The sequence below is a fragment of the Heliangelus exortis genome, chromosome 7, assembly GCF_036169615.1.
Source record: "Heliangelus exortis chromosome 7, bHelExo1.hap1, whole genome shotgun sequence".
In the NCBI taxonomy this organism is placed as follows: Eukaryota; Metazoa; Chordata; class Aves; order Apodiformes; family Trochilidae; genus Heliangelus; species Heliangelus exortis.
In genome coordinates this window covers 9,714,100-9,740,010 of record NC_092428.1, presented here as the reverse complement: position 1 = coordinate 9,740,010, position 25,911 = coordinate 9,714,100, and the positions used below count along the sequence as shown (strand labels likewise).

General features: G+C 40.6%; 1 protein-coding gene and 1 long non-coding RNA gene across 2 annotated transcripts in view; one reads left to right on the top strand and one right to left on the bottom strand.

Moving 5' to 3' along the window:
• LOC139798037 (uncharacterized) overlaps positions 1–23,775 on the top strand; it is a 41,272-nt gene extending 17,497 nt beyond the window's left edge. Inside the window, exons 4-5 of the long non-coding RNA XR_011726675.1 lie at positions 22,623–22,738; positions 23,524–23,775. This is a non-coding gene — a long non-coding RNA (uncharacterized lncRNA). The remainder of the gene's footprint in view (positions 1–22,622; positions 22,739–23,523) is intronic.
• PPP1R3C (protein phosphatase 1 regulatory subunit 3C) lies at positions 6,810–11,168 on the bottom strand. Its single transcript, XM_071748725.1, has 2 exons — positions 10,981–11,168; positions 6,810–9,361 (listed from the first exon to the last, which is right to left on the bottom strand). Exons 1-2 carry the CDS (start codon positions 10,992–10,994, stop codon positions 8,419–8,421), a joined length of 957 nt encoding a protein of 318 aa, XP_071604826.1. The 5' UTR covers positions 10,995–11,168; the 3' UTR covers positions 6,810–8,418.
• Positions 23,776–25,911: the final 2,136 nt, after the last annotated feature.

The following is a 25,911-nucleotide window of genomic DNA, read 5'->3' as shown; positions in this document are numbered from 1 at the left end:
TAGCTTTTGCTGAATGAAAGGAGTAAAACCCCTGTGAAAATAGAGAGGATTGAAATATACGCATTTCTCAGCTACATTTCCAAATCAGTTAAATTAGCCAGAGGCTTTCAGGACTCATCTCCCCATCACTGCTCCATCTGTCAAATGTGTGAGTAAATAGACATTCAAGAGGAAACAGATGCTAGCAGTAATACTGTTTCAGTGTCTCCTTAAAGCAAAGGAGTATTTCCTTCAGCATGACTGAGCTGCAGCTCAGCCCTTACTCACCCAGCCTCTAAGCTGGCTGGGCTCTTCTTGGCAGCTCAGCATGGGAAGGGAGGAGCTCTGGCAAGCAGTAAGGACCGGATGGTGGAAAATATCCAGGGACTCCAGACCGTGGTCTGTCCTTTTCACTTTCACAGTGCTTTGCCAGTTTGAAAGGCAGTCACACAGGTCCCACATTTGCTGAGGGAGAGAGACACTTAATTTGCACCATTATGTGAAAGTAAATCTATGCTGTCCAGGAAACCACATGGGCTCAGGGTGCTGAAAAGGAATGGCCTTTGGAGAACAAAAGATGCTTGAGTATAATGGGCCAAAGGCACTGTGGAAGGACTGGCATTAATTTAAGAGGAATTGTCCTACAGATACTTCTCCCACACCAGTGTTGTCAAACTGTGCCTGCTGTGTAGTCACAAAACCAGCAGACTTGTGGTAACACCAAAGATCAATTGCAGGAAGCCGGAATTTAAAATCAATTGGAAAAAAACCACATTAAAAACTACTGTGCAGATTTGTCTATATAAAGGCACACAAATAAATCCTTTCATAAAATACTGCAGGGGCTCCCATGCTTTTCTGCACAAACTTGTGACTCAGAGCAGGAAGGGCACAAAGTTGCTCTGACAAAAATCAAAACCGTGGATGAAAAAAAGGCCCAGCACAGTCTCAAGACTATTTTAAACCTGTCACAAATGTCCCTATGGCACCTAAGCCACAGGCTGTGTGCATATGAATTACACTGGTCTCTTTACCAAAAGAACAAATATAAAGACACATTATTAGAAACTTATTCTGGTTTCTGGTCTTGCCAGAGTGGTGGTAATCCTGGTGTCTGAGAAGATGCTTCAAAAGTATTGAGAGAGACTATTTTTCTAGGTATTGCTTTTATAGCTAAGCTATGCCTTGAGGGTTTAAAAAATACTCAGTAAATGAGACAACTTGGAAAACAGGTAGAACGGTGTCTGGAAAATGTCAGTAGGCCATTTTGGAAAGAAAATGCTAGAGCAGTTAATAACGTTCCATTAAGAGTGATGAAAACACATTTCCCATTCTCTGTATTGTTTTTAATAAAAGGTTTTTCATTTTGTATATCAAGACTGTCAAGGCAAAATAAGTTTTTTTACTGTCTTTCATCAAACTACTTCAACTGCTAACAGCTACAGATATCAAGTAAGTTTTAACCCACTCCTTTTCCTGGCCAAAGGGCAATAGACAAAAACATTTTCGTCTTGTCTCTTGCAATAACTCTTCAGCACGTTTCTGTGCCAGATAATATATAGCAATGAGCATTTGACAGAGCTTTTATCCACAGATTCCCTCTCCTCTGGCTGCTCCTGTAGCTCCAGAGAGACTTTTGCCTCCTTCCCTCTGCCCTCTGTGGAGCAGAAGGGCAAAAAGCTCGCTTGATCTTGATTTTCAGTACGAATACAGACCGTGAAAGCGTGGCCTCACGATCCTTCTGGCTTTTTGGATTTTAAGAAGGAGGTGTCGAAAAGTTACCACAGGGATAACTGGCTTGTGGTGGCCAAGCATTCATAGCAACGTCGCTTTTCGATCCTCCAATGTCAGCTCTTCCTATCATTGTGAAGCAGAATTCCCCAAGCGTTGGATTGTTCACCCACATGAGCTGGGTTTAGACCCTTGTGAGACAGGTTAGTTTTACCCTACTGATGATGTGTTGTTGCAATAATAAACAACACATCATCTGCCCTCCCCCCCCCTTGCTGGGCTCTCCTCTCCGCCCTCTGGAGCACTGCAGTTGTCTCCTTTGGGTTTCCTGGCTTCATGTCCCAGCCAAGGACTATATTCTCTGTTGGTAGTCTAAAAACAGAAGGTGGCAAATATGCCTTATATTTTTAATTCCACACATCAGCAGTGCCAGGCACCAAATCCAAGAGCTGAAAAAGCTTTGGAAAGGCTCCCAAGAGGGACAAGCAAACACCAGAGGGGCTGATATAATCCACACAGAAAAGGAAGGAGGGGTGGTACTTTGGATTTGGAATTCACTCTATTCTGCTTTTGCTTCCCTAACATGATAAGTTAGCTATAAACATATGTGTCTGCCTAAAGGTTCCTTGTAATGGCAATGCTGCCATAACTCACCAGTGGCTGAGGAAGGTGCTAGTACATACCTGTGGCCCACAGGTTCTGAAAGGTAAAATTTTGTCCTAAGGCACTTTAAACCCAGGAATAGAGGCTGATTATTTTAAATGGCTGCATGGGCCTCTCTTTTTGCATCATTGCCGTGTCAACAGAAAGTAATTCTTTTCCCATATTATCACAAGAGACAAGAAAGACCACACCTGCTAGGACAAATGGCTTCACAGCCACTGTGACCTGAACTCAGCTCAATCCTATGCTCTGGGCAGCCTCTTGGAGCCAGCGGGAGCGAGATGTGAGCTCAGAAACACTTCATTTATCTTTTTTCCTGAAGCATGAGGAGAAACCCAGCCTGGCCCCCACAGTCAACTTGAGGCTGCGACTGCATGATACTTTAACCTGCATCTTTCCAGAAAGTGAACTTGCAGCATTTGTATGACATTTTATTCTTAAGAAGTAGGATATTTATCACTGAATAGAACAAAATGCAACTGTGCTTGAGAATACGAGCGTAATACTTGACATTTGCAGCCTACTGAAAATACCAAAATACTCTGGTTTTCTAAGTACTGGTTAGAATTAATATCAGAGTTGAGTTCTTTAGTTTTCAGCTTCTCACAGATTTTGAAATAGAGGGGCATCATCTTCACTCATGCTCATCACGGAGTGTATTATCCCACCACTCTTCCAGCTGAGTAGAAACAACTTATATCCACTCTGTTTCTCTCTTACTCTAGCAATGTCCATACTGTTTACAGGGTAGTCCCAAGTTTTAATTCAGTGGTATCTTAGACTTGCACTTTCACATGAGACCATATAAAAAGTTGGGAAATGTCCCAGTACAACTAGGACTGTGAGATAGAAGCCTGTGAAACACACCTTTTGTTTTTCTCCAGCATGGTAAAATGTTTCCTCTGAAGGAGAATGAATGCCACTCAATTATTTAGCAAATTACCACCAGGTGTGTTCCTACAAGCAGCATGTGCTACTCCCATTTACTCAGCTTCTGCTAACGCAGCACTCAGCACTAACCCACCATTCCCAGGCCTGCAGAAGATTCACTTCAGCCATAACCATCCTTTCCATCTCCTGCTGGTGGTGTGGTTTTCAGTTCTTGTCCAGAGTGGTCTTAACTCATCTCGGTTGCTGCAGTCTCCTTCTACCAGCAGTCATGTTCCTGTGTACCTTCCTGAATAAAGATGGTGGCAGGCCTCTGAAAGTGACACAATCCAGTAATACAGACACCCACAGTCTTCCAGAAGACTACAACAGGTAAGAGAAGGAGGATCTTATAGCCGGAGAGAAACAAGAAGCTCTAGGGCTGGGGAGAATGGCTTGGGAGTTAATAGTTCCTGACTACCCAAAGCAGAGCAAAGGGTAAATGGTTTTGTTGGTGCAGGCGCTGAGGTGATAATTACAGATGCCAGGACCATATCCTGGTCTTGACTGTGCACCTTTGAGGGCAAAAGGAGGGTGAGACTCTTTCAAAAACATAATAATGTGGAACATAAGATATTAGGAATGTTTTTGTTAGGAACTCACCTTTGCTACGTGGATCCTTTGAAGGATGTCAGTATTTGACACACAATTGTCATCTGAACACAAAATCATCTTTAACTGTATCCATCAAATTCTGCAGTTCCTTTGTGTTTCTGCACTGTATCAGTCTGTGGGCTGAGCTTTTAGAGGGTAGAGGAGGAGGGGTCAGTGGTGGCTGTGGCTGGGCTCTTAGTGTGTGGATGGATCTGTTTTCCTGGGTCAGTGGGTTTGCTATGGTGCTCAGAGCCAAGCCAAAGATGTCTGTGCTGCACCATAATATTCTTGACCTGATCGACATTATGAACATGCAGTATGTAATTAGCTTTTAAATTGAGGAATAGAACTGGGGGTTTTGCTGGTTTGCTTCTTGGTTTGTTGGTGTTTGAGAGCTGTTTTGTTGTTTTGTTTTTTTTTTTAATTCTATAAATTCTACTGTAACTGTGGGGTTGAAACAAGGCAGCTGGATGCTTTTGGAACCAATCTATCTCCTGGTTAGATGCAGAATTCCCTCTAGGCAAACCAGAGTGAGATTGTGAGTGGGAAGGCAGGAGACAAAAGCAAAGCCTAGCAAGTAAAAGTCTTTTTGAAAAACAACCACAAAACATCTCAACTTTGCCTCGTTTCAGTTAATGATACTTGCTGTATACTATGAATTAATTTATTAAAATTATAGTTTCACAAAGAATTATTCTGTGGAAAAAAAATTCAGATATTTGCTTTTGAAATTATGATTTCACAGATTTTACTTCATGACTTGAAGTTGTATGTATGGCTGGGGGAAGAGGGGACTATTTGGGAAGGAGCTGTGCTGTGTGCTTTTTTGTTTTGTTTTTACCATTTCTTCAAGAGAGAGGAATTGCCAGATCAGTCTCATTGCCATCTAGTCAAGTATGTAGCAGCAGCCACTTTGATGTCACTCCTAAAAGCAAGGTGCAAGATGTTGCAAGTCCAAAAGCATGTCAAATACTATGATGAGCAGACATATGAAGAGATAGCAGAGGTATTTCCCTCATAACACCTGTGAAGCAAGCAATTTTTATTTTATTCTTCCCCATTTGTTTCTTCTACAGTATAGTAAATAGTGAATCAATTACTTGTCTCGTAGATTTCCAGTTTCTACATTTGCCTGCTTGTTCAATATTCTACTCCTTTCACCTGACTCTGTTCTGCTTGCTAATTTCTTGCTAATTTATTGTAATTACAATCTTACTTCTGTCAGAAAGCACAATCTTTACCTGTTGAGCAGCCTTGGTTTTTTCCCTGCACTCAAAGGAAGCTGAGGATGTAACACATGTACACAACCACTATACCTTCAGTGCACTGCAATGCCTACAGCATCTTACAGAATTACCAACAACCACAGCGCTGCACCTTGTCTGATCTAATCCTGGTATTTTCTACCTCATTGTTTGAGAGGCACTTAGCAAGACCAGCACTGGACTGCTTGCAGTAAACACTGCAAAGACAAAAGGCAGTCTGCCTTTTCTACATGAATCCTATTCTATCAAGCTTGTGTGAATTTTGTCACTGAAGTGGGAAGCAGTTCTTCACATGGAAGAAATGAAAGGTGTCCAATGTAATGACAGGTTTAGGAAGTAGATAAATGAGGATGGAATGTTAGAAGCTGGTTGAAATGTAGGGAGCAGGAGCAGGAAAAAGATGTTTTTAGCAGAGGAAATGCTTTCTTTAGAAGTAATTGCTCAGTGAAATGCAGCACTGATTCAATCTGCCTACCTGTCATAAGATTCAAAAACAGTCTACCAAGCACTACAGAAATATGTACATTTCCAAGGCTTTATTGTATGAGACAGATGAAGCCAGTTCAGCAATTAAAGAGCTGTATTATGTTTTCACTGGTGAATTTGAGGACCACACTGCAAGGCTTTCAGCAGAGCAAGCTGAGAGTGATATTTCTGCCTTAAGGAAAAATCCAAAGGTCTGACGGGTTCCTTTCCAAACAACCTGAAATACTAATTTTTCATTCAGCCAAGTATTACATAGCCTACAGAAGGGATGTGGGGAGAGAAGGGAAAGCTAGTTCTTTGCTCTCAAGCACTTATAGGCTACTGCAAAAAGAAAGATATAGTCTTCCCTTCTTGTCTATGCAGAATAAAGCAAGCAGTTAGGAGCTTAATATTAATTTAGTTAAGACTTCAGAAGCCTCTTTTAAGGTAAGAAGAGGAAAGAATAACTGAAAAGTTTGTGAGGCCTTTATAATGGGAGGGATATAGGAATAGGTTGGGCAAATGCCAGTCAGGAATGGCTGACATGCAGGTAATTATTGAAACAGGAGTAGAGGCAGGAATAGGGTAACAGGGTTAGGACAAAGCTAATTCAATGATCTTGAAGGTCTTTTCCAGCCTGGACAATTATATGATTTTCCAGCTCAGAGACACACTGTCAGCACCATATTGCCTTTTTCCATTTTTGGAACTGATTTTTCATAACTAAAACTCAATTTCACACCTCTGACATTGTGTGCAACAGACTGAACCACACTGGATCTTGTCACTGAATTTTCTTAATGTGTTAAGAGATCCCATACATAATATCTGGTATCTGACTGGTGTTCACAGCTTGCCTGTTCTGTTGCTGTGATGGCCTATATTGCCACGTAGAAGGGGTGATCCAAACCCTTCTACCTGCCAGGGACTAAGCCCTTACCACACTGTTTTCTCCATTCTAAGTAACTGCAAGGGTAGGTCCATGCTGCAATGTCAAAATTAAACAACTGTCTCAAAGACAGGCATTTTATTTTTCAAGGAGCAGTTTGGTACTGATAGCAGTTCAGTTGGATTCCTGGGTGTAAAAGGAGAAAACCCAATCTCCCAATGCCCCAAACAGCAGTGTATATAATGAGCTAATACAGTATAATGTGTATATAATGAGCTGACACAGTAAGAAACAGGTATATCAAAATACAATTTATTCTTAAAATGGCCTGTTTGCACATAACAGCAAGGGTTACATTGGGAAAAAGAGCAATTAGTGAAGCGGGCTTATTTTACCTTAGCATTTGTTGTCTCACTACACTGCAAGTAGCTTTAGACTCAGAATATCATACTTTTTATCAATGGTTGAAAATGTGATTTTTATTTTGATGTTAACACTTCTGTCCAGCTAAAAGGTATGCTTGTATTCACATCTTCCAAGTATGTATTGGACAACAAGTCTTGCATGAAACACAGATCACTTTTACAGTTTGACAGCTCAGAAACCTAAATTATGAGCACACAGATACAAAATATATATTAGATTACTTAGGTCTAAAAAAATTCTTCAAAGAATGAGGTACAATAAAACAGCAAGTTTTTTTGCTTTATGTGCAAACCTATATTCAGTTTAGAAAAAAATAGTAGCAACCCTGCTCTTTTAAGGAAATCAACTTTCACAAAGTGTAGCTAATTCACTGTCTTCAATATGAAGGACTTGGCCAATATTACTCACTTGTGAAAAGTCATCATTAACCTTTTAACAGGGAGCAGGATACTGGACCACCAGATGCTGTAAAATTGGATCAGATAATGAGTCAAGTAATCAAATGCTGCTACAGGCTAGAAGTTTACTAATCACTTGGTCGGTTTTGCCACCTAACCCCACCTTTGGTATGCAGGGTGGTCTAAAAACTTTTTTAAAAGGCACGTTTTTCTTTTAACATTAGAAGGTAACCATCTCCCTGCTAAGTGGGTAGAAAGTGAAGTCAACTTTAGATTTGTTCTCAAATGCAGGACATTTATTATTCATAAAGCCAAGAAGGACAGAGATGTCTTCTCAAAGTAGTAGTCATTTCCACCACTGTGCATAAGTTTCTGTACTCTCCTTTTAATCCCACAGAACTTTCTCTAGGATGTAGAAGAGCAGCTATGGAAAGAAGAAATTTTAACACTGTACAGCTCCAAGTTACAGAGCACATCCTATCTCTTTACCTTCTCTCAGTTTTCCATTAACCTCTCCAAGTTTCTTGCCCTGTATTGAAGCCACAGGTTCCAGGTATGCATTCCTACCTGTCTCTGCTACACACACACAGAGTGATAGCAAACCTCCATCCTCACAGCATCACCTCATCTCAACTGCAATAACAGCTGCAAAATTAACTGTGATGTTCTCTTCATGCAACGTCCCTGTACACGCACGCATACTCACACATGCAGTCACTACAGCTTGCTAAGCTACCATTCCTTACTGTCTCTCAAGAGTCTCTCACCCAGTGACTCAGGAGAGCCTACAGCAGAAAGCAAGCAGTGCATACTAAAGACACAGGCATGCTATTTCTGCAGTAGATGGCATACACATGGGTTTCATCTTTTCTTTCTTCCCAAGGATAAGTTTTGGCTAAAAACTTCAGTAGCATAGTATGGTTTAACAAGTCTCACAGACTAGTGAATTTGGATTTGTTCAGCCAGCCAACAAAACCTGGCAGGTGGTTACATTACATAGTATGTCAACCAGAAAACTAACACTGTTTTGCTGTTGAATGGAAGAATACTTCTTTGCAAGTACTGATTACAAATTACCACATTACCAATATGGTAATGAATTTTCAGTCTGATCCAGTCTCTGCCACTGGGAAAAGAAGCCACTGTACAGCCTCGGGCTGCCTAGTTGATCAGGCTCTCTCTCTTGTCTCCTTGAAGTCTGCAGATCTACACAGTCTTTCTTGGCAGATGGTATCTGAACACCATCAGGCTTCCACTCTGCATGAAGAATCTTGTAATTCTGACCCTCGTTATTATCCCAGAAGGTTTGTTCTCCACTTTGGTAGGAAATGCAAAACTCTATCTTCTCTTCAGAGGGAACAGAAGGAGGCAAGTCTATGGTAAACGAGAAGGTATCATTTTCAGATTCATTGTAAACATTGTTCATGTATACACACTCAACGTCCATGTAGGTCTTCCAGGTATCAAAGGTAATTCGAACCTGAACCTTTTTTTCAAAGCTCACATTTTTCACTTTCACAGTGCCAGACAGCAACTTCTCTTGCAGGGTGCAGTTCTCCAGGCTGACCGAGTTCTTCTGCAGGCGGTTCCTAAAGTCCAAGTAGTCAGCTGAGGGCCGAGGGAAACCCAGAATCAAGTTTTTCTCCTCATGTAGCTTTAAGCTAGATGTTATATTTTCAAGGCCTAAGAAGTCAAACTGAGGATCCCACCCAGGCTGCTCCTGGGCCTCGGAGAAGGTGTGTATTGCTGTCAGGGACAGCCCCTTCGAGTCTGCAAACACAACTCGCTTCTTGGCTCGGGCTGCTGAGTGGTTCCAGTCACTCTTCTGAGCTTCGGAGTCACGTCTCACATGAAGACATGGTCTGAGAGGTTTGAGTCTGTTCACAAAGTTGCTTCTTTGACAGTCCTCAAGGGGGCTGAGAAAACTCTTCAGTGGTGGAGAATGGGCTAAGCAAATTCTCATGGCCATGTCCACAGGCATGATGGAGCTTGGCAAGGGTCTTGGGTCCAAGATCTGTATCATCCTGAAAGCAGCAGAAATACAGGATACTGTTATTTTTTACATCAGATAAGAAACTTCTTACGAATGCATATTTGCTTCAGTGGCTGTCTTAATGGTCTCATCTTTGCATGGCTTTAAATAATGATGCCTAAATGAAAATCAATGGTTCAAACCTAGGAACTAGGGTGAAGACTATTCCGTCATTTCTTGCTAATTCTGTATTGTTTCAATTCAAATGTAGTTTCATATGCTTTTTCTGAACCTCTGAAAAACAAATTTTATTGACAGCTAATTGAACACATTTCCTTCAGAAGACAAAAGACATCATCTTAGTAAACAGTAAGATAGATACAGATACAGTGGAAGTTTTCATCCACTTGAGCTTCCTTTTAAAGACTTTGAGCCAGGTCTTAAAATTCTACCAAGATGGATCAGCTGCTTCATCTCTGAGCAGAGACAGCACTACATTGAGCAAGACACCTATCCCACCAGAGCATCAAATGGGGTGCTCTGTACCTTGATGCAGAGGCAACATGCACAACTCTGAACAACTATAAATGCATTAGTAAAGTACTCTGGTTTAGGTTCATTGAGATTCATAAAAACACTTAAGTACCTTTGGAAATATTTTCTATGAGCTATTAACCTAGGTCCAGGTAACAGAGCTCTTGTATTGTTAATATTGACAGCTGACTGAACAATAGAAATTAAAAAAGGGCAGGGGAGAAAGGGAACACTTTGATTTTCACATTATCATGCTTCAAGAACTGGTTTTTAAAAAATCTTCTTATAATCCCCACAGTCCATTCTGAAAGCCTTCTGCAAATATTAATGAAGAATGCTTTATTTGTAAAGATTTATTCACAACCCTGTCTCTCAGATGATGAAAATCACAATTGCTATGCAAGAACATGGCCCATTCAAAGCCAGTTAACTTGAGTATTTGTAAAAATGGGGCTTCATCTGTAGCACATCTCTTCTGAGAAGGATGCAGTCCTCACTGGAAATGCAGGGTTTTGTTGAGTCATGGGAAAGCAAACAAACACGCAGAATTTGTGCTAGCCTCTTAACATTTCTTGCTTTTTTTTTTTTTTTTTTTTTACTGTGGCAGTGTTAGTCATAATAAGAAGGACGAGGAGCATGCTACCATCAAACAATCAAGTTTTGCTTTGACTTAATAGGAAAAGCCTTAAGGCTTCAAAAATACTCTCTGCAACTTTCGTAACCAGTTCTTGAAGCAATTGCTCTTAAGCTTTTGCAGTGTCAAAGACAGTGGGAGAGGGGAGGTGGGGGGGGGGAAGGGGAAACGCAACAACAAAAAACACCCAACAAGAAAAAAAACCAACCCCGCAACCTGTAAGAGGCAGGCTGCCGGGAGAGGTACAGATGAGCTGCAGCACCAGGCGAGGCGAGTTCAGCAGCATTAACAGGCGCTGCGCAAGCCTCGGGACGCTGCTGCAGGACCTCTGTGTGAAACCGCAGGAAGGGAGGAGAGCAGAGCAGAGCAATTTTCTGAGGTTTTATTGCCCAAAATGCAAAGCTTGATGGCCGCTGTTTCGCGGAGCGGGATTGCACACCCACAAGGAGAGGAGCAGAAGCCCGCAGGACGGGCACGGCGGGGTCTGGGGGTGCGGGGCTTACCTGCTGCAGTGCATGAGCCAGGCACACCGCCCGCTGCGACCGGAGCCCCTCCGCGCCTCCCCAGCCCCGACCCCGCCTTTAAGGGGCCCTCCCTGCGTCGGACTGCCAAGGGGCGGCCCCGGCCCCTCGGGGGTGCGGCCCGGTTCGGTCCGGCGCGGTGGGGCTCTGCGGGCGGGCGTGCGCCCTTCTGGCGCGGAGGGTGAGCGGGTGCCGCCGCCTCACGTGTCCCGGCGGAGCGGGTGCGGGTGCGCTGCCCCCGTTCTGGGAAAAAGGGACATCGGGACACCCGCCCTTTTTTTTTTCTTTTCCCTCTTTTGTTTTTTTTTCTCTCCTCTCTCCCGCTTTTCTTTCCCCCTCCCCCTTTCTTTTTTGCCTTTCCCCTCTTTCTTTGCCCCCACTCCTCTTTCCCCATCTTCCCCCCCCTCTTTCTTTTTTCCTTTTTTTTTTTCTTCCCCCCCTTCCACCACCGCAGGGGCTCTGTACCACATTATATTGCCTACTTACGGCCAAGGGCATTTACTCTTCTAATTTTCAGGGTTATTACGTCTTACTGAAAGCAAGATGTGATGTGGAGCCTGTGAACTGTAATTTCCTGAGGTTGTAGTTTTATCTGTAGATGAGACCATGTCCAAATTGAACAGCAGGGAGCCTTGTGCTCTATGTGAAATAAAGGGGGCTTGGCAGTGGTGAGCAGGTGATAACACAGTTTTTCTGGCTCGTGTAAATTATTTTTCTGTTCTTGTTCGTGAGAAAAAAAGAGAAAAAGCTCCATTGCTATGTGTGAGAGTAATATTAGGAGATAGTGTGTGAGCATATGATCATGGTGGGTAATGATAAGGACACCTCAATTTCAGATTCAAGTTGTATAGAAGCTGAAAGAACAGTCACGAAGGGACTCGAGAGAGAAGACTTACAATGACTGACAAGCAGCACACCAATCAGAACACTGTCTCTTTATGTATAATGAAAGTATTCATAGGACAGTAAGACTTCTGTTTCTTAGCTTGGACCCTTGGTGACTGAAATTCCTGCTCTTCGTGCCAGTACGTGAGACTTAAGTTTCACACAGATGAAGCCTGAGGCACTAAGTGGCAATGCAGACAAGGTCTAGGAAAGTGCTGTTCTGTTCTCTGGCACCAGTTTTCAGGATGACCCCTGGTCCTCTGCTTCTCCAGTCACTACCCACTGCTTAAATCCACTTCCTCTCCTTTCCCCTCTCCATGTTCCTTATCTCTTGCTGACTGCCAGTTCTTCCCAAAGGCAGATGATAGGTTCTCATCATTTGCCTGGGAAAAGTGCTAGAAAACAGCACCTGTGCTTGGAAGCCTTTCTACTTGCAAGGGCTTTACTTCTCTTTATGAAGAGCTACAAATACTTCCAGCCCAGCCTCTTGCCTGACAGCAGTGAGCAGGGCATAAGGGAGGGTTTAGAACCTGGGTGGCACTTAGCAAATCTCTATTTCTCCATTATAAAAAAATGAGTGAATAACTCTGCAAAGATCTTATAAGCCTGTGCTACCTGAATCTTTGTCCCCAGCTTTCCTCATAGCATGGCTCAGCTGGGCTGCTGCCATATCAGGGAGCACACAACATCAAGGGCTGCTATATTACACTACGTAGCTGCAGGTATTAAATAAGACCAAGAAAATTATTTTAGTCCTTGCTTGAGGTCTGCACAAAAGGAATCACTTCAAGGCTTTTCCACACATATTTCTGCTACTGAGTTGTAGTTCACTGCAATGTTTGCTGCTCTAAAACATTGTGTTCTTGTCATGTAAAAATATTTGTTTTGCCTGACTTTGAAAACATTATGAATCATTATTTAAGGCGATATGATTAGCAAAAAAAAAAAAAAAAAAAAAAAAAAAAGTAGTACGATCATTGCTCAATTCAGCAAATATGGACTGGATACAGCAACTTCATGCCTACTTGGTAACTTGGAGCACGTTCATGGCCATGGACTGGTGTTGCAGTTTCCAGCTGCCAATACAAGCAGACAGAGTTGTGCAGGGCCAGCGTGACTCTTTCTTCATCCAAGGAGATATCACTGCACAAGCCAAACCAACTGGGTTACCCAAGGCAGCACACCAGTTTCCACTGTCAGTAATAGTTCACTAGCTGTGCTTTTTATGGAGGACTCAGGTTTCAGGTTATTTTGGTTTGTCAGCTCTCCTGTCATCAGCTTAAGATAAAGATCTGTATTACCTTTCAGATAGGGCTGCTGAAATGAGAGCACCAGAGGAAAAAAATAATTGTCTTACTCTGCATTTGGCAAAACTGTGCAGCATATCATCTTTCCTTACACAGATGCACATAAAAATTTAGATAGACAGACAGATTTAGGAAGAAGCAGGGTTGATTATAAAATCAAGCCCCATCATGAGGGGTTGTACCTCCAACTGGTCCTGGAAACACAAACTGACCACCTATACAAGTCCTTTTTCTGAAAACGTTGCACTTGAAATGTAAGAACACCAACAAGTTAGCTGCAGTAAATATAGTTTTGGTATTATGTTGTATATATAATTGTATACATTCCATTATAATGCTAAACTTTAAATGTATGTTTTTAAAAATAGCAGTCTAGATGTTCCAGAGGCAATGCAAGACACAGGCTGACATTGCAAGAAGTCTAATGAGGTTGCTTGGTGACAAGCATGCAGCTGGGTTCAGGCTGTTCTGTTCAGAGACAAGTATATGATATTAGCTCCACAGTGAACGTTTTTATATGCAGACAGCCCTCAGGTCTCCCTGTTCTTTACCTGTCTGAACTAACCAAAGCTTTTCAATCTGCAGCTCTTAGTACAGATAATGAATGATTGTGCCTTTCTGTCAGCTGTCAGGCAGTAATGGGCTGCTTTGGTCATTTGTTTGTTGGTTGTGGTCATTTTATAGCAGAGTAGAATGAAAGAGCTGCTTTTTTTCCATCTGTGTTCTGAAACTGAGTAATTAAACAAGGTTTTTATGGTTTACTCTGCCTTTATTACTTTCAGGTCTTTGTGCTTCTCTGCTATTCTCCCCCACATCTCCAGGAAGGAGTAAAGGAGCTATGTTGCCATTGAGGATATCTAAAGAGTTGAGTAGACTTTGGCTTTTAACTGAAGCCTTTTCAAGCACAGATAAGCAAGCATATCCTCAGTGCAAAGTAAAGTCACAACCACATCTATAGGAAAAAAGTACAGAGAGAAGTAATATATATCTCAAGACAGTTGCATAGTAATGCAACTTGAGAAATTGTTGCTGTTCACAGGGTGGGAGAGCAATGCTAGCTCAATGCAGTCATAATAGGCAGTTTAACAGGATAGGATTTTATTTTATTTTCAGCTTGAGACTAGAATCAATTAATTGGTAGGCCAAATAAGTCCAAAACACTTGGATCAATAGAAAACAGAAAGCACCCATCTTCTTTTGTCTAGCACATATTTGGTTACTGACACATAACTCAACATGATGTGAATGAAGCAGAGCTTAAACAAAAGGGTATCTGTGATAATAGACAGATTTGGCCCATTAGGTCAGGGGACAGTGATGCCACAAAAGGTTTACAACAGCTTTTTTTTTTTTTTTTCCTTGATATGAGCTCTTCTGTTTGGTGTTCACTCTCGGCCACCCAAATTAATCTTTGTAAATGTGTATTATTTATGAAGTTGGGCAGCAGGTTTCTATGAATGTGTGATGCAAATAGTAACTATTCAGGTACATAACAAGGCTAGGGAAGTCCAAACTGAGTTGAGCCTTTGAAAATTTAAAATCAGTGATTTTTCCAATGAAATACAGTGAACAGGAGTCTTCAGTCTGAACAGAAGATTATTTTCTTTACTTCTCAGAGCCCTTTGGTGAACTTTCAAAATTCCTAATGGTTACAAATATAAACAGAGGAAATGTGTGCTGGGAAACTGCGTTTTTTTAGGGTTTTATTCAGCAATGGCATAGTCCATATGAAGAATTTTTTCATTTTTTCATGTTTTTGGACTTCTTATTACCCCAATCCTCCTGTTTAACCAGACCTAACATGCCTTTAGAATCCCCTCTCCAAGAGAACACCAGAAACTTTTCTATATACTGAATTACTAGACAATATAAGAAAACTCTGGCTTTGGCAGGACAGCAAATCAATTTTCTTTTCAGTTGCAGCTTGCTTTAGAAATCTTTTGCAGATCTGCCTGGCAGAATACACCCATCCCCTAGAACAGAACAAGGAGAGTGCAGCCAAACACATGGAGAATTTATGCAAAGATGGATGAGCTTTATGCTTTCTTAGAACAACAATAAACATAATCAAACTCACTAGAATTTGATGTACACCTAACTCTTAAAGCACTGTCTAGGTCTTGTTCTTGTTAATAGCAAAAGTTCTTGCCAGTACTGGGTCTCAGAACTTTGTAGGGTGAAATTCAAAGGCATTTAAGGTATTTAAATTCCTAGACACTGAAAGCTTTGTACTACATTAGAAGCTAGAAATTGATTTAAAATCTCTTGTCTTGTTAAGACTGATTAATGACAAATTAGTCAATGGCAGATGAGTTATCACTTTGGAAATGTATAGTGCAAGAGAAGTGTATTGCTTTCTAAAACAACTGACACAGAAGAAGCAGGAAAATGTACTCAGGCTGCTTGAATGTTTTCTGTAATGTGATATTAAATTTAACATATTTCAATCAAGATTCCCTTAAACAGCTTTTATGCAAAATGCAGCCTATTAAAAGTACAATGGCTTCAGCTGTAATTAGTAAGCAACAGACAATGCCATGTTACTTATAAATTGCTGCTACTTAGAGTAAAAAGGGAAAGCAGAACTGGAATAAGGAATAAGATGAATGTAAGTATTTATTCTTGGAATAATCTGAATTTCCAATGAAAGATCCGCAGGAGTGGAGGAAAAAAAAACCCACATATATATATTATATATGTGAATATAAATCTGGCTTATAACTACAGAACAGTTCTTGAGAATGTAGAGACCCTCCTAAACGTTTGAAAGAAATGTGGTATTTCAGTATTTTCTGAAACTACATTTCTTTTCTCATTTTTTTTGGTGGATTTTTTTCTGATATGTTTTTTTAAGCACACACCCAAGAAGGTTGAACCTTGGGATTTTTTTGCCAAATCTTTCATAAATATAAATTATAGAATCATAGAATGGCTAAATTTGGAAGGGACCCTCAAGATCATCTGGTTCCAACCCCCCTGCATGGGCAGGGACACCTCTTGCTAAATCAGGTTGCTCAAAGCCCCATCCAACCTGGCCTTGAACACTTCCAGGGAGGGGGCATCCACAACATCTCTGGGCAACCTGTTCCAGTGTCTCACCACCCTCACAGGAAAGAATTTCTTCTTACTGTCTAACTTAAATCTCCCTTCTTCAGGTATTAAACCATTTCCCCTTGTCTTCTCACTGCACAACCATGTAAAAAGCCCTACCCCAGCTTTTTTGTAGGCCCCCTCAGATATTGGAAGGTTGCTATAAAGTCACCTTGGAGCCTCTTCTTCTCCAGGCTGAACAACCCCAATTTCCTCAGCCTGGCTTCATAGGGGAGGTGCCCCAGCCCCCTGATCATTTTTGTGGCTCTCCTCTGGACACATTCCAGGAGCTCTGTGTCCCTATGCTGGGGACTCCAGAACTGGACACAGTACTGCAGGTGGGGTGTCACAAGAGCAGAGCAGAGGGGGAGAATCATCTCCCTCCCCCAGCTGTCTGTGCTGCTTTTGATGCAGCCCAGGACCTGGTTGGCTTTCTGGGCTGCAAGTGCTCATTGTTGGCTCATGTTCAGCTTCTGGTCCTCCATCACCCCCGAGTCCTTCTCCTCAGAGCTGTCCTCAATCCTTCCTCTTCCCAACCTGTGTTTTTGCATGGGATTGCCTTGACACAGGTGCACGTGACACTTTGCACTTGTCCTTGTTGAACTTCATTGCCAAGTGATGGCCATCATGTTGCTGTGAATAGATAATCAGTGCTTATTGTCTATAATTCTTCCTAGGCCCTGGCGGAGAAATTACTACTGCTGATCAGTAGTCTTTTCCGAAGGAAATAGCAAGTGAAATGCTTCTTTGTTCAATTTGGTTTATGCTTAATCCTGTGTGACCAAGCAAACGATAGACGCTATATGATAGACACGTCAGCTATGTGGGAAGTATTCTCATTCTTTGAAAACTTTCATGCAAAAATGTGATTTATTTATCCATATGTGAACAATTCCTTACAGTCTTGCAGGAGGCGCATGGTTTTTCAACATGATCACCATTCCTAAAGGCTTACATTGAATGAAAACCTTCATTCTGAATGAGCATTGATATATCTGACAGCAGCCCAGCTAACATCTGCAGTATGTTCACCCAGAGCGTTTGTAAGCCTTTGAAGGGTCTGGATAATGCTCCTTTTCTTGTTCTCCCACTTGAGAAACATGATCCATTCCTGTATTTTAGGTTCTTTTCCAAGTATCTTTTTGCCTTGTGTATCCTAAGGGAAGAACAAGGCTTGGAAATCAGGACAGCCAAATTCTGTGTGAAGTTCTTCTTGGATTAGCTATGTGGGGGGGAAAAGCTCCCCCATGGCACAGGTCTAAGGAATGAATGAATCTTTTCTCTTTCAGATTCAATCTAATTTCTAACCACCCCAGCCATAAAATTTGAGTTCCTAGGATATGACCAATTATCTTTTTTGGACATACAACACATATATATACATGTGTGTACATATTTTTATGTTCCTCAGTTTCATAGGAGTCAAATTTCAAGCAGAGATTAATTTAATTTTTAAATCTGATGGAAAGAATGAAGGTCTTAAATCCAAATGCTTGTAACAGCATCAGTCTTGTTTCATCCCGCAGTGGGAGGGGAAGTAGCTAGGGCCTTTGAATGTAGAAAGATCTGTGTTCTAAATAATGTATTTGCAATAAATTGGTTTCCTTTAGTTATTCTTGGATGCTGCTTCTCCGAACACAGAGAGTTTACTGTCAAAATGTGTTTGCTCCACATATGCAGTTATGCTGGAGTAGGTTTTGCACTCTTTAAAATAGATTTAATCAGTGAGAAAAAAATTGCATGCTTCCCTGGAGAATTACAAGCACAAAATAACAGAGGTTGCAAGGGACCCTTTGAGGTCATCTAACCCAGTCTCCTCCTCCAAACACAACTAGCTGCAAAGTTAGATCTGGCTGCTCAGGCTGCTTGTCAGCTTAGCATGTGATACCTCCAAGGACAGAGAGTCCACAGCTTCTCTAGGCAACCTGTGCCCCTGCTTAACCACTCTCGTAATTTTTTCCATTTATCAATCTGTAATCCCTTTTCTGAAACACATGACTGATGCCTCTTTTCCGTTTGCAGTACATCTTGGGGGAAAGTCTGGCTTCATTTTCTCTCTACTTTATCTTTCAGTAGTGGGATGCTGCCCACTGACCCACTGTTACTCAGCCTTTTCTTCTGCAAAATTAGCAAACTCAGCCCACTCAGCCTCCCCTTGTGCAGCATGTTTCAGTCCCCTAACTGTCTTGGTGACCCTTGACTCCTTTCCAACTAGTTAGTCCATGAGACTTTAATGTTGTGGGACACAAGACTGGACATAATTATCCAGATGCAATCTCACAAACACCCCAGGACAGGAAATAATCACTTCCCTTGGTCTTTTTTTCAGGATTTTAAACAAGATCTATGGTGTTCTCTCATACATGAAATACAAGCAGAACTTTGTTTGCTGTGGGAAAGCTTGTCTACAGGTTGGTTTGTGCAATGTCTTCATGGCTGTTTGGCTGGCAAACAGCAACTATTTCATTGGTATTTTGGCATACAATAAGTTACATTTTATTTTTGGATTGCAGGATTCTGTTTTTAGCACTCCTTGTTCTAAGTATGGCAGTTTTGGAAATCAATCTCTCTTGTATTTGATTTCAGTCATCTATGGAAGGGATATTGCACTTCTGTAAATAGATTATTCCAATCTTTCTCTCAGGCCTTTGGGATATTTGATTTAACATCTGCCTTCATTTCCAAACGACATCTGTTCACACTTATCTGTAAAATTGAAAAAAAGTTTTCCCCAAAATGCTGATACAAATCATTTGCTTTACTTGCTGTCGGGGGTAGGCCAACTTCAGACTTCTTTGGAGACCTTAGCTCTGGCACTACAGCTTAAGATCTTCCATGTCTTTTTCCATACATGTTCCTGCTTCCACATCTCTCCCTGTCTCTTCCTCTAATTCATTTTGGTCATCTGACTTCTTATGCCGTTGATGTACATTTCATCTTCTCGTCCCTTCCAGCTCCAAGTCTACTAAACTTATTCACCATATTTCCACTTTATCTCCCTTAACCTTTTACCCAAGGCTTATTGTTAGCTTAGCAAAAGCCACTAAGATTTTCAAAGCTACTTTACCTTACCTCACTTAAGTATTCAAGCTGGTAGCTTTTCCATTTTTCTTTCTGAAGCCCATTTAAAGGCATGTAATGGAAAAAATCACAGCTGCTTCACCATGTTGTTCCTATGTTATTTCAACAAAAATTTGCTTCAAACCACTTAAAGTTGCTATGGTGTCTTACACCTCAAAGAGGAACCAAAAAAGTGACAGTTCACTTTAGTAATTTTCTCCTATCATATATGTCATAATTTCAATTTAACATGTGCCAAGATAGAACTAAGCAAAACTGGGGTTTTTAGATATATTGTCTAAATATGAAGGGAAACATTTAACCCTCATAAATTCTGTCTTTTCTCTGAATTTTACAGGTACATTTTATTGTATCCTAACATCTGGCAAAAATTCCCACTAGGGACTTTTTAAAAAAGATTTTCAGTGTCCTTGAGCAGTGCTAAGCACAAAGGCCCTAATTCAGGGGTGCTGTTGGCCACTGCCCTTCCTTTGTTCTGCTCCCTTTGTCTTGTGCCTCAAGCGATGCAACACAAATGTTAGGAAAAGGTGAGAGCTAAAATGGTGCATGACATTTTAAGAGACACGTTTTCCTGCCATCCTGTTTCTCCTACTACTGGTTTGTTTTGGGTTTTTTTTCCTGCAGTTAGAGGATCAGTGCCTGTCCTAAGCTTGTCCAGCTGCTGTGTGTGCCAGCCTCAGGGCTGGGCTCACACAACCCTCCCCAATGGGAAAGGCATCACTGAGCTGCTGGAGGGACTGCAACAGGGGCTCAACCTGCAATTTTTTCCTTAAGGACATGAGGGGAAGGAATTAGATCCATCCTTGCCCTCTCTCATCTGTAGCTAACAGAGGACAGACCAGTCTTTCTAATTAATTCTGGGGTCATGCCATAGAGGCCACAGCAGCACTTTAACTGAACTTCTTGCCCTGAAAAATTACTAAGAGAATTAGTAATTCATTATAACTGAGAGGCAGCTCAAAAAGTTAGCAGCCTGTCAGCTCCAAAGTGGTGCCTTGCTCTGAGTGTGCTGCTAGGTATTCAATATGCAAAACCAGAGTCTGCATGTCAGTGGGTCTGCTATGAACAAGCTCCATTTCAGCAGCTCAAATGAAAGGTTCTAGATCAAATTCAGAAGTAATTTAAAAACAGGAGTGTGATGGTTTCATACAGATAAATGTAGGAAGGTGATATAAGGTGGTAAAAGGCACATAGCAAAGGAAGAGAACATATAAGTTCCTGAAGGCATGGTGGCCTCATGTTGGAATTCCTTCTGAATTTAGCATGGAGTGTCAAGGCACATGAGAAGCTGCCATTTGAACACAGCACAACACAACCAAATGACCAAACTAAGCTGTGAACATAAGAACCAGTTCCCCTATCTCTGATATATCTATCCTTGCTAATCACCTGATGATTTAAAGCCTTCCAATAGCTGATAGAAAAATTGGTTTTAGTAAGTTGTTTAGAGATCTTGAGACTGAAAGACAAGATGTGAATTGAACACCAGTCATGACACCAAGAAATTGTGGATATTTCTTCTGTGATCAAGCCCAGGAAAAGGTGTTATTGTTCACCTTTTCACATAAGAGAAGCCATGTAAATTTTCCTATCAGGCAGACCTAAAGGGCAGATAATTGTCAACCCTGGTGAAAATATTTCCCCTCCACCCTGGAATTCCAAGACATTTTTTATATGTTCACGGGTTTTTTCTTATTTGGTATTCTTAGTTAATATTTATGCTAATTTTTCCATCCTTTAATTTTAAGTACCTGAGTGTTTTGCAAAAGATCAAGGTACAAAATAGCCTGCGTGCAGTATCACAAGGCAATTTATTACCCATATTTCTAAGGCAGATGTTATCAAATGAAAGCACCACATTGACCTGAAAAATCAAGGTCTTTCATTGATTTTAAATTTCTGATCCAAAACCTTTTGCTATATAAAGTACATCATGTTTGTGTTGGTTTCTCTACTCTCAATTTCATTTTCCATGAGCAGTGGGCAGATGGCAGGGTTTCCAAATGGTACAGACTGTGTTTTAAGATAGATGAGAGTGCTTGCCATCAGAAGTAAAAAAAGCAGCAGAATTTGCCAGTACTCACAGTAACCACATACCTCGTTGCTTCACACAACTCTTCCCAATATAGATACAGAGGTGCTAAATCAAGCTTTTACACAATGTAAGTTTGGAAGCACTCTCTGGGGAGTATGAAGTTCCCTAAGCTTCCACATTTGCACTGGGATCAGCTGGAGCAGAAGCAGGGGTTTAAAAGAGGACACTGGCACTTTGCCTAAGAAAAAAAATAACTGCCAATAAATCCTCTGTCAAAAGTATTTGGATAAAGCATAACTGAGAAATTTTAAAAATCTGTAACCAGGCAATTTCAAAATACAAATATAGACAATCTTAAATTCCTTATTTCTTCATAAAGAAGAAATATATTTCTGAATTAGTTCAGTAACTAAAGGTCACATCTGGTTCCTTAGGCTTCTCTTTCCTAAAGGATGAGTGTCAGTGTTGCCCCACTTCTCTCCATACGTACAGATCTGAAGCTTGAGTAACACTATGAGCTTGGCCTGTGGGAGCAGAACTTCGAGCTCATGCATTTCTGATACTCAGATGAATATTAATAGCAATTTTGCCAATAAAACTACTTAGGTGGATCTAATACTGCTTTGCAGCACATCCGCTTTTACTTAACTCCTCTTACATTATTAACTCATTTACCATATCTACAGTAAACTCTTCTACCATCTCTACCAGTGAATTACCATAAGAAAGAAAAGAGAACTGTATATATGCTGCTTTGAGAGAGTCCACAGAGCAATGTCAAATTCCCTGTCCATCTTCAATCCATCTTGCTGCCTCACAAGTTGCTTGCAGCCTGCAGACTTTGTGGCCCCAGGTGCTGGACTCTGAGCACTGTGAGGAAAGAGTTCACACCATCTCTTAGCCTGTGCTTCCAAGCTGGCATCTGGCTGACAAGATTGTTGCTTCAGAGAGTGGATAATTGAGATTTAGCTGGTATGGTTTCCCATGGCTTCTGTCAGCAACGTAAGCAGCATGAATTTATTTAATTTCTTCTGTACTGAAGCATAATATCTCCAATTTCATACAAGAACAGGTTCTTCTCTTCAGGGGCTTACTAAATATGCATTTTAAGAATGTTATGACCTCAGCATCAAAGTACATTATAACTCTGTAGATAAATGAAACATGATTTAATAATGCTAGCTAAGAGAATCTATAGTAAGATTTATTTATTTCTCTTCTGCCAGTGCAGAACTTTGGGCCTCCCTCAGTGGAACTGCCTGGCCCAGAAGCAAAGCCTTCAGTTGCCTTTCCTATCCTGGAGGGACTGGCTGTCAGCCAGCTTGTTTAGCAGAACATTGAGGTGGGTTTCTGAACTTCCCACATGTGGGTATCTCTATGTAAGTCAACATGGCTATTCAGAATGCCATGTCACTTTGCTGACCAGAGCTTGGCAGTCTGGGGAATCAAATCAGTGATTCAGCTCTTAGCCAAGGTAGGCTACAGCTGCAGGACTCCATGAGATCTCTACTTCAAGCAAAGCAATTTTTCCCCAGAAGCTGGTGTTGCTGTGCTTTTAGATGCAAAGGGCAGTTTTTATTTCCTACTCTCCATAAGGTGAATCCATCTTTCCAGAGCTGCCCTCTCTGAGTTATCTGATTTGCTGCCAAATTAGAACAGCTCAGAAAAAGTATTATTTTATTTTTTCCAACTTAATTTTACTAAAGGCTATTTTGGCTAACCTGAAGGACTCCCATGACCTTCCAATGCTTTTTTACTGTCATCATTCTGTCTTGGATAGAATCCCCGTAGCATGGGGGTAGGCAGGTATCAGTTGTTTTCATAAGAATAGTCTGCACTTTGGTTATTCAAATTTTTGCTAAAGCTAGCAGACTTTTTTCAGATGACTCAAGCTAGCGATAAAATGTGAAAGTGATTTTCCTAATAAAATTAAGTGTCTGAAAAAAGAAAAAAGTCCCTGAGCCATTTGTGTATTCTCCTGCATAGGCTGTCTACTGTGCTTTGCACCACTCTGAATACATGGCTCACACTAGGGACTTCACTGGTTAATTCAAATTCAAATATAGAAAATATTTGTTTACTTAAAGAACCCTAGGAACTAACAGGTATTCCATATATATTTTTCAGTGAACATAATTTATCTTGGAAAAAATATAAAGGAGGCTGACTTCTGTCCAGTGCTTATCTGTTGCAGAAGGCTTTTGTTCACAAGCTGAGAGAGACAAAAAACAAGCTGGGTGCTATGTCATCAATGGAACTCAAATAGCTATTCTGGGCCACACTGAAGAGTTTCTGTACATGGACAATTTCAAGAAAGACAGCATTAGCTGTGCTGCATTATCTGTCCAGACAATAAAGAAAGGATCATTGGTGCAATTATTTCTGCAGTGAAACAGTTATTGGCCTACTGGGAAAAAGCTATTTGACTGTTACATGTCTATGGGGCATTTATTTTGTCTGCATGTCTATTGCATGTAGTGATAGCATTTCAGATGTCCTTAAGGTTTTAAGATCTTATTCATGCCTTCTTCCACCACTCCAATCTAATTTTTCATCCAGATGTTCTGTTTCCAGTTTTGAAATTGTTTGGGTTATGAAGTAGATCTGGAAAGTAAAATAGGCTCCCACTGGGCACGTACTGGTGAAGTGAAGTAGGAAGCTCCTTCAGCTAAGTACTTTGATATCTCATCTTGAAGACCAAAAGGCCTGGTCAGATGAGGAAATGTGAAAAGGAAAGAGAGAAGAATCACCAGTCACTCTCTTGGAGGAACTCCAGAGTGATAGAACCTGAGATGTGTTTAGTTTTAACCCCAAATAACCTCACTGAAATGGCATCCTGTGTAACTTCATCTTAACAGCTGTAGTTAGTGTTTGTCTAACTCCATAAAGTGAAAAGGGCCTATTTTTTAATTTTCTGGGAATATATTCAGTCATCTCTAAGATACAAAAAGGGCAACTTTTAAATATATTTCTCTGATAGCTAAAAAACCCGTGAAGTTAAGGATTACTCTATACACTCAAAAGTGTTACGATCTAAAGAGGAATTTATCAGGTGTTAGGCACTGGCTGTACTGGCCAAGTACACAGTGAGTACATCGTATACAAAATTATCACAGTCCCAGGTGAAACACAAGCACTACTATTTACTATTTTTAGGCACTGTCTAACTGTGATCTTGAGATAACCATAAGGTAACATTTCAACAGTCAACCTATGTTCAGTCTGAAAAAAAATCATCAGTTTCCTGGAACAAATTATTTTTTTCCATGAATCAATAAAGACATAAATTAGTAGATCAGAGAAATAATATTATAATAAACTGCTTCAATAAAGTTCGCAAATTTTCCCCTCCCTTGCTACAAAACAGAAAATCCAGAAAAAGATTTTTTTAATGTACCCAGATGAATGGTACATTTCCATTCATTTACATCGCTCTACTGCAAACAAAACTCTACAAAGCAACATAACTAAATTTGCTATTATTTTCCCATCCTTAAAATGTATCATACTGGTAATAAGCAAAGCCTGTCAGTATACTAATTCTTCTTTCAATTAAAAAACAATTTTTAAATTGCTTTACACATGGGTTTTGTGTATGTGCCACTGATATCCAAAACATTTTACTTTTAAAATGTTTTATCAGCTGTTTTGAAAGGAAAGCAATTCACTTTACTTGATAGTTCTATGAACCAACATGTAAAAGGTAAATAATATGTAAATTGCAGCAGTTAAGCAGTTTGAACTTTAGTAATATATCAACACTTACAAGTGTTATGGTCTCTTATAGCTATCCTTAGTAACCTGTCATAGAATTAATAGAAGCATTACATTACATTAATTACGTAGATGTAATACAAAAAACTTGCTGTAGATCAGGAATTAGAGACCTACATGGCAGAGTCTCAAAATGAAGCCAACTTAATTAAATTTTGCAGTTTATTTGGCTCTTAATACAGTTCAAGCATAGAAATATTTTAAAACTTTTGATCACCCAGGGTTTTCTGTTAGGCCCAATTCTACATTAAATTTAAGACACAACCAGCTGTTGTGTTACTATATTTCAGACTGAAAGGGCTATAAACAGATTTTCAATCTACTCACAGAACAAATAAATGAAATAGAAGATGTCCCTTAAGCAGAAATTAGTCCCTCAGATGCAGGGTGGCTGCTTACCCTGCAGTCAGGTAGGAATGCAAATATGTTTACCTGGTAAATGACTGAGTCTTTTGATATTTACCTGTTACATGCAAAATTATCTTCAAATGTAGATTTTAATCTTGCATGCAGGAACAGAAGAATTTTTTAATAGGTAACAAAACCTTTTATTCTCCAAGAATATACTTGGCACAATATACTTTACCCTTCTTGAGATATTACTACTGGTCGCAGGAAGTGATAAAATGTTGGAAAAATCATCCCAAAGGAGAAGTTTCTAGATGTCAAGTGCTGGTTTATCTCCATAATAGCTTATTCTTAGCAGGATGTACATAATTGTGTTTACTTCTCACAATCCTA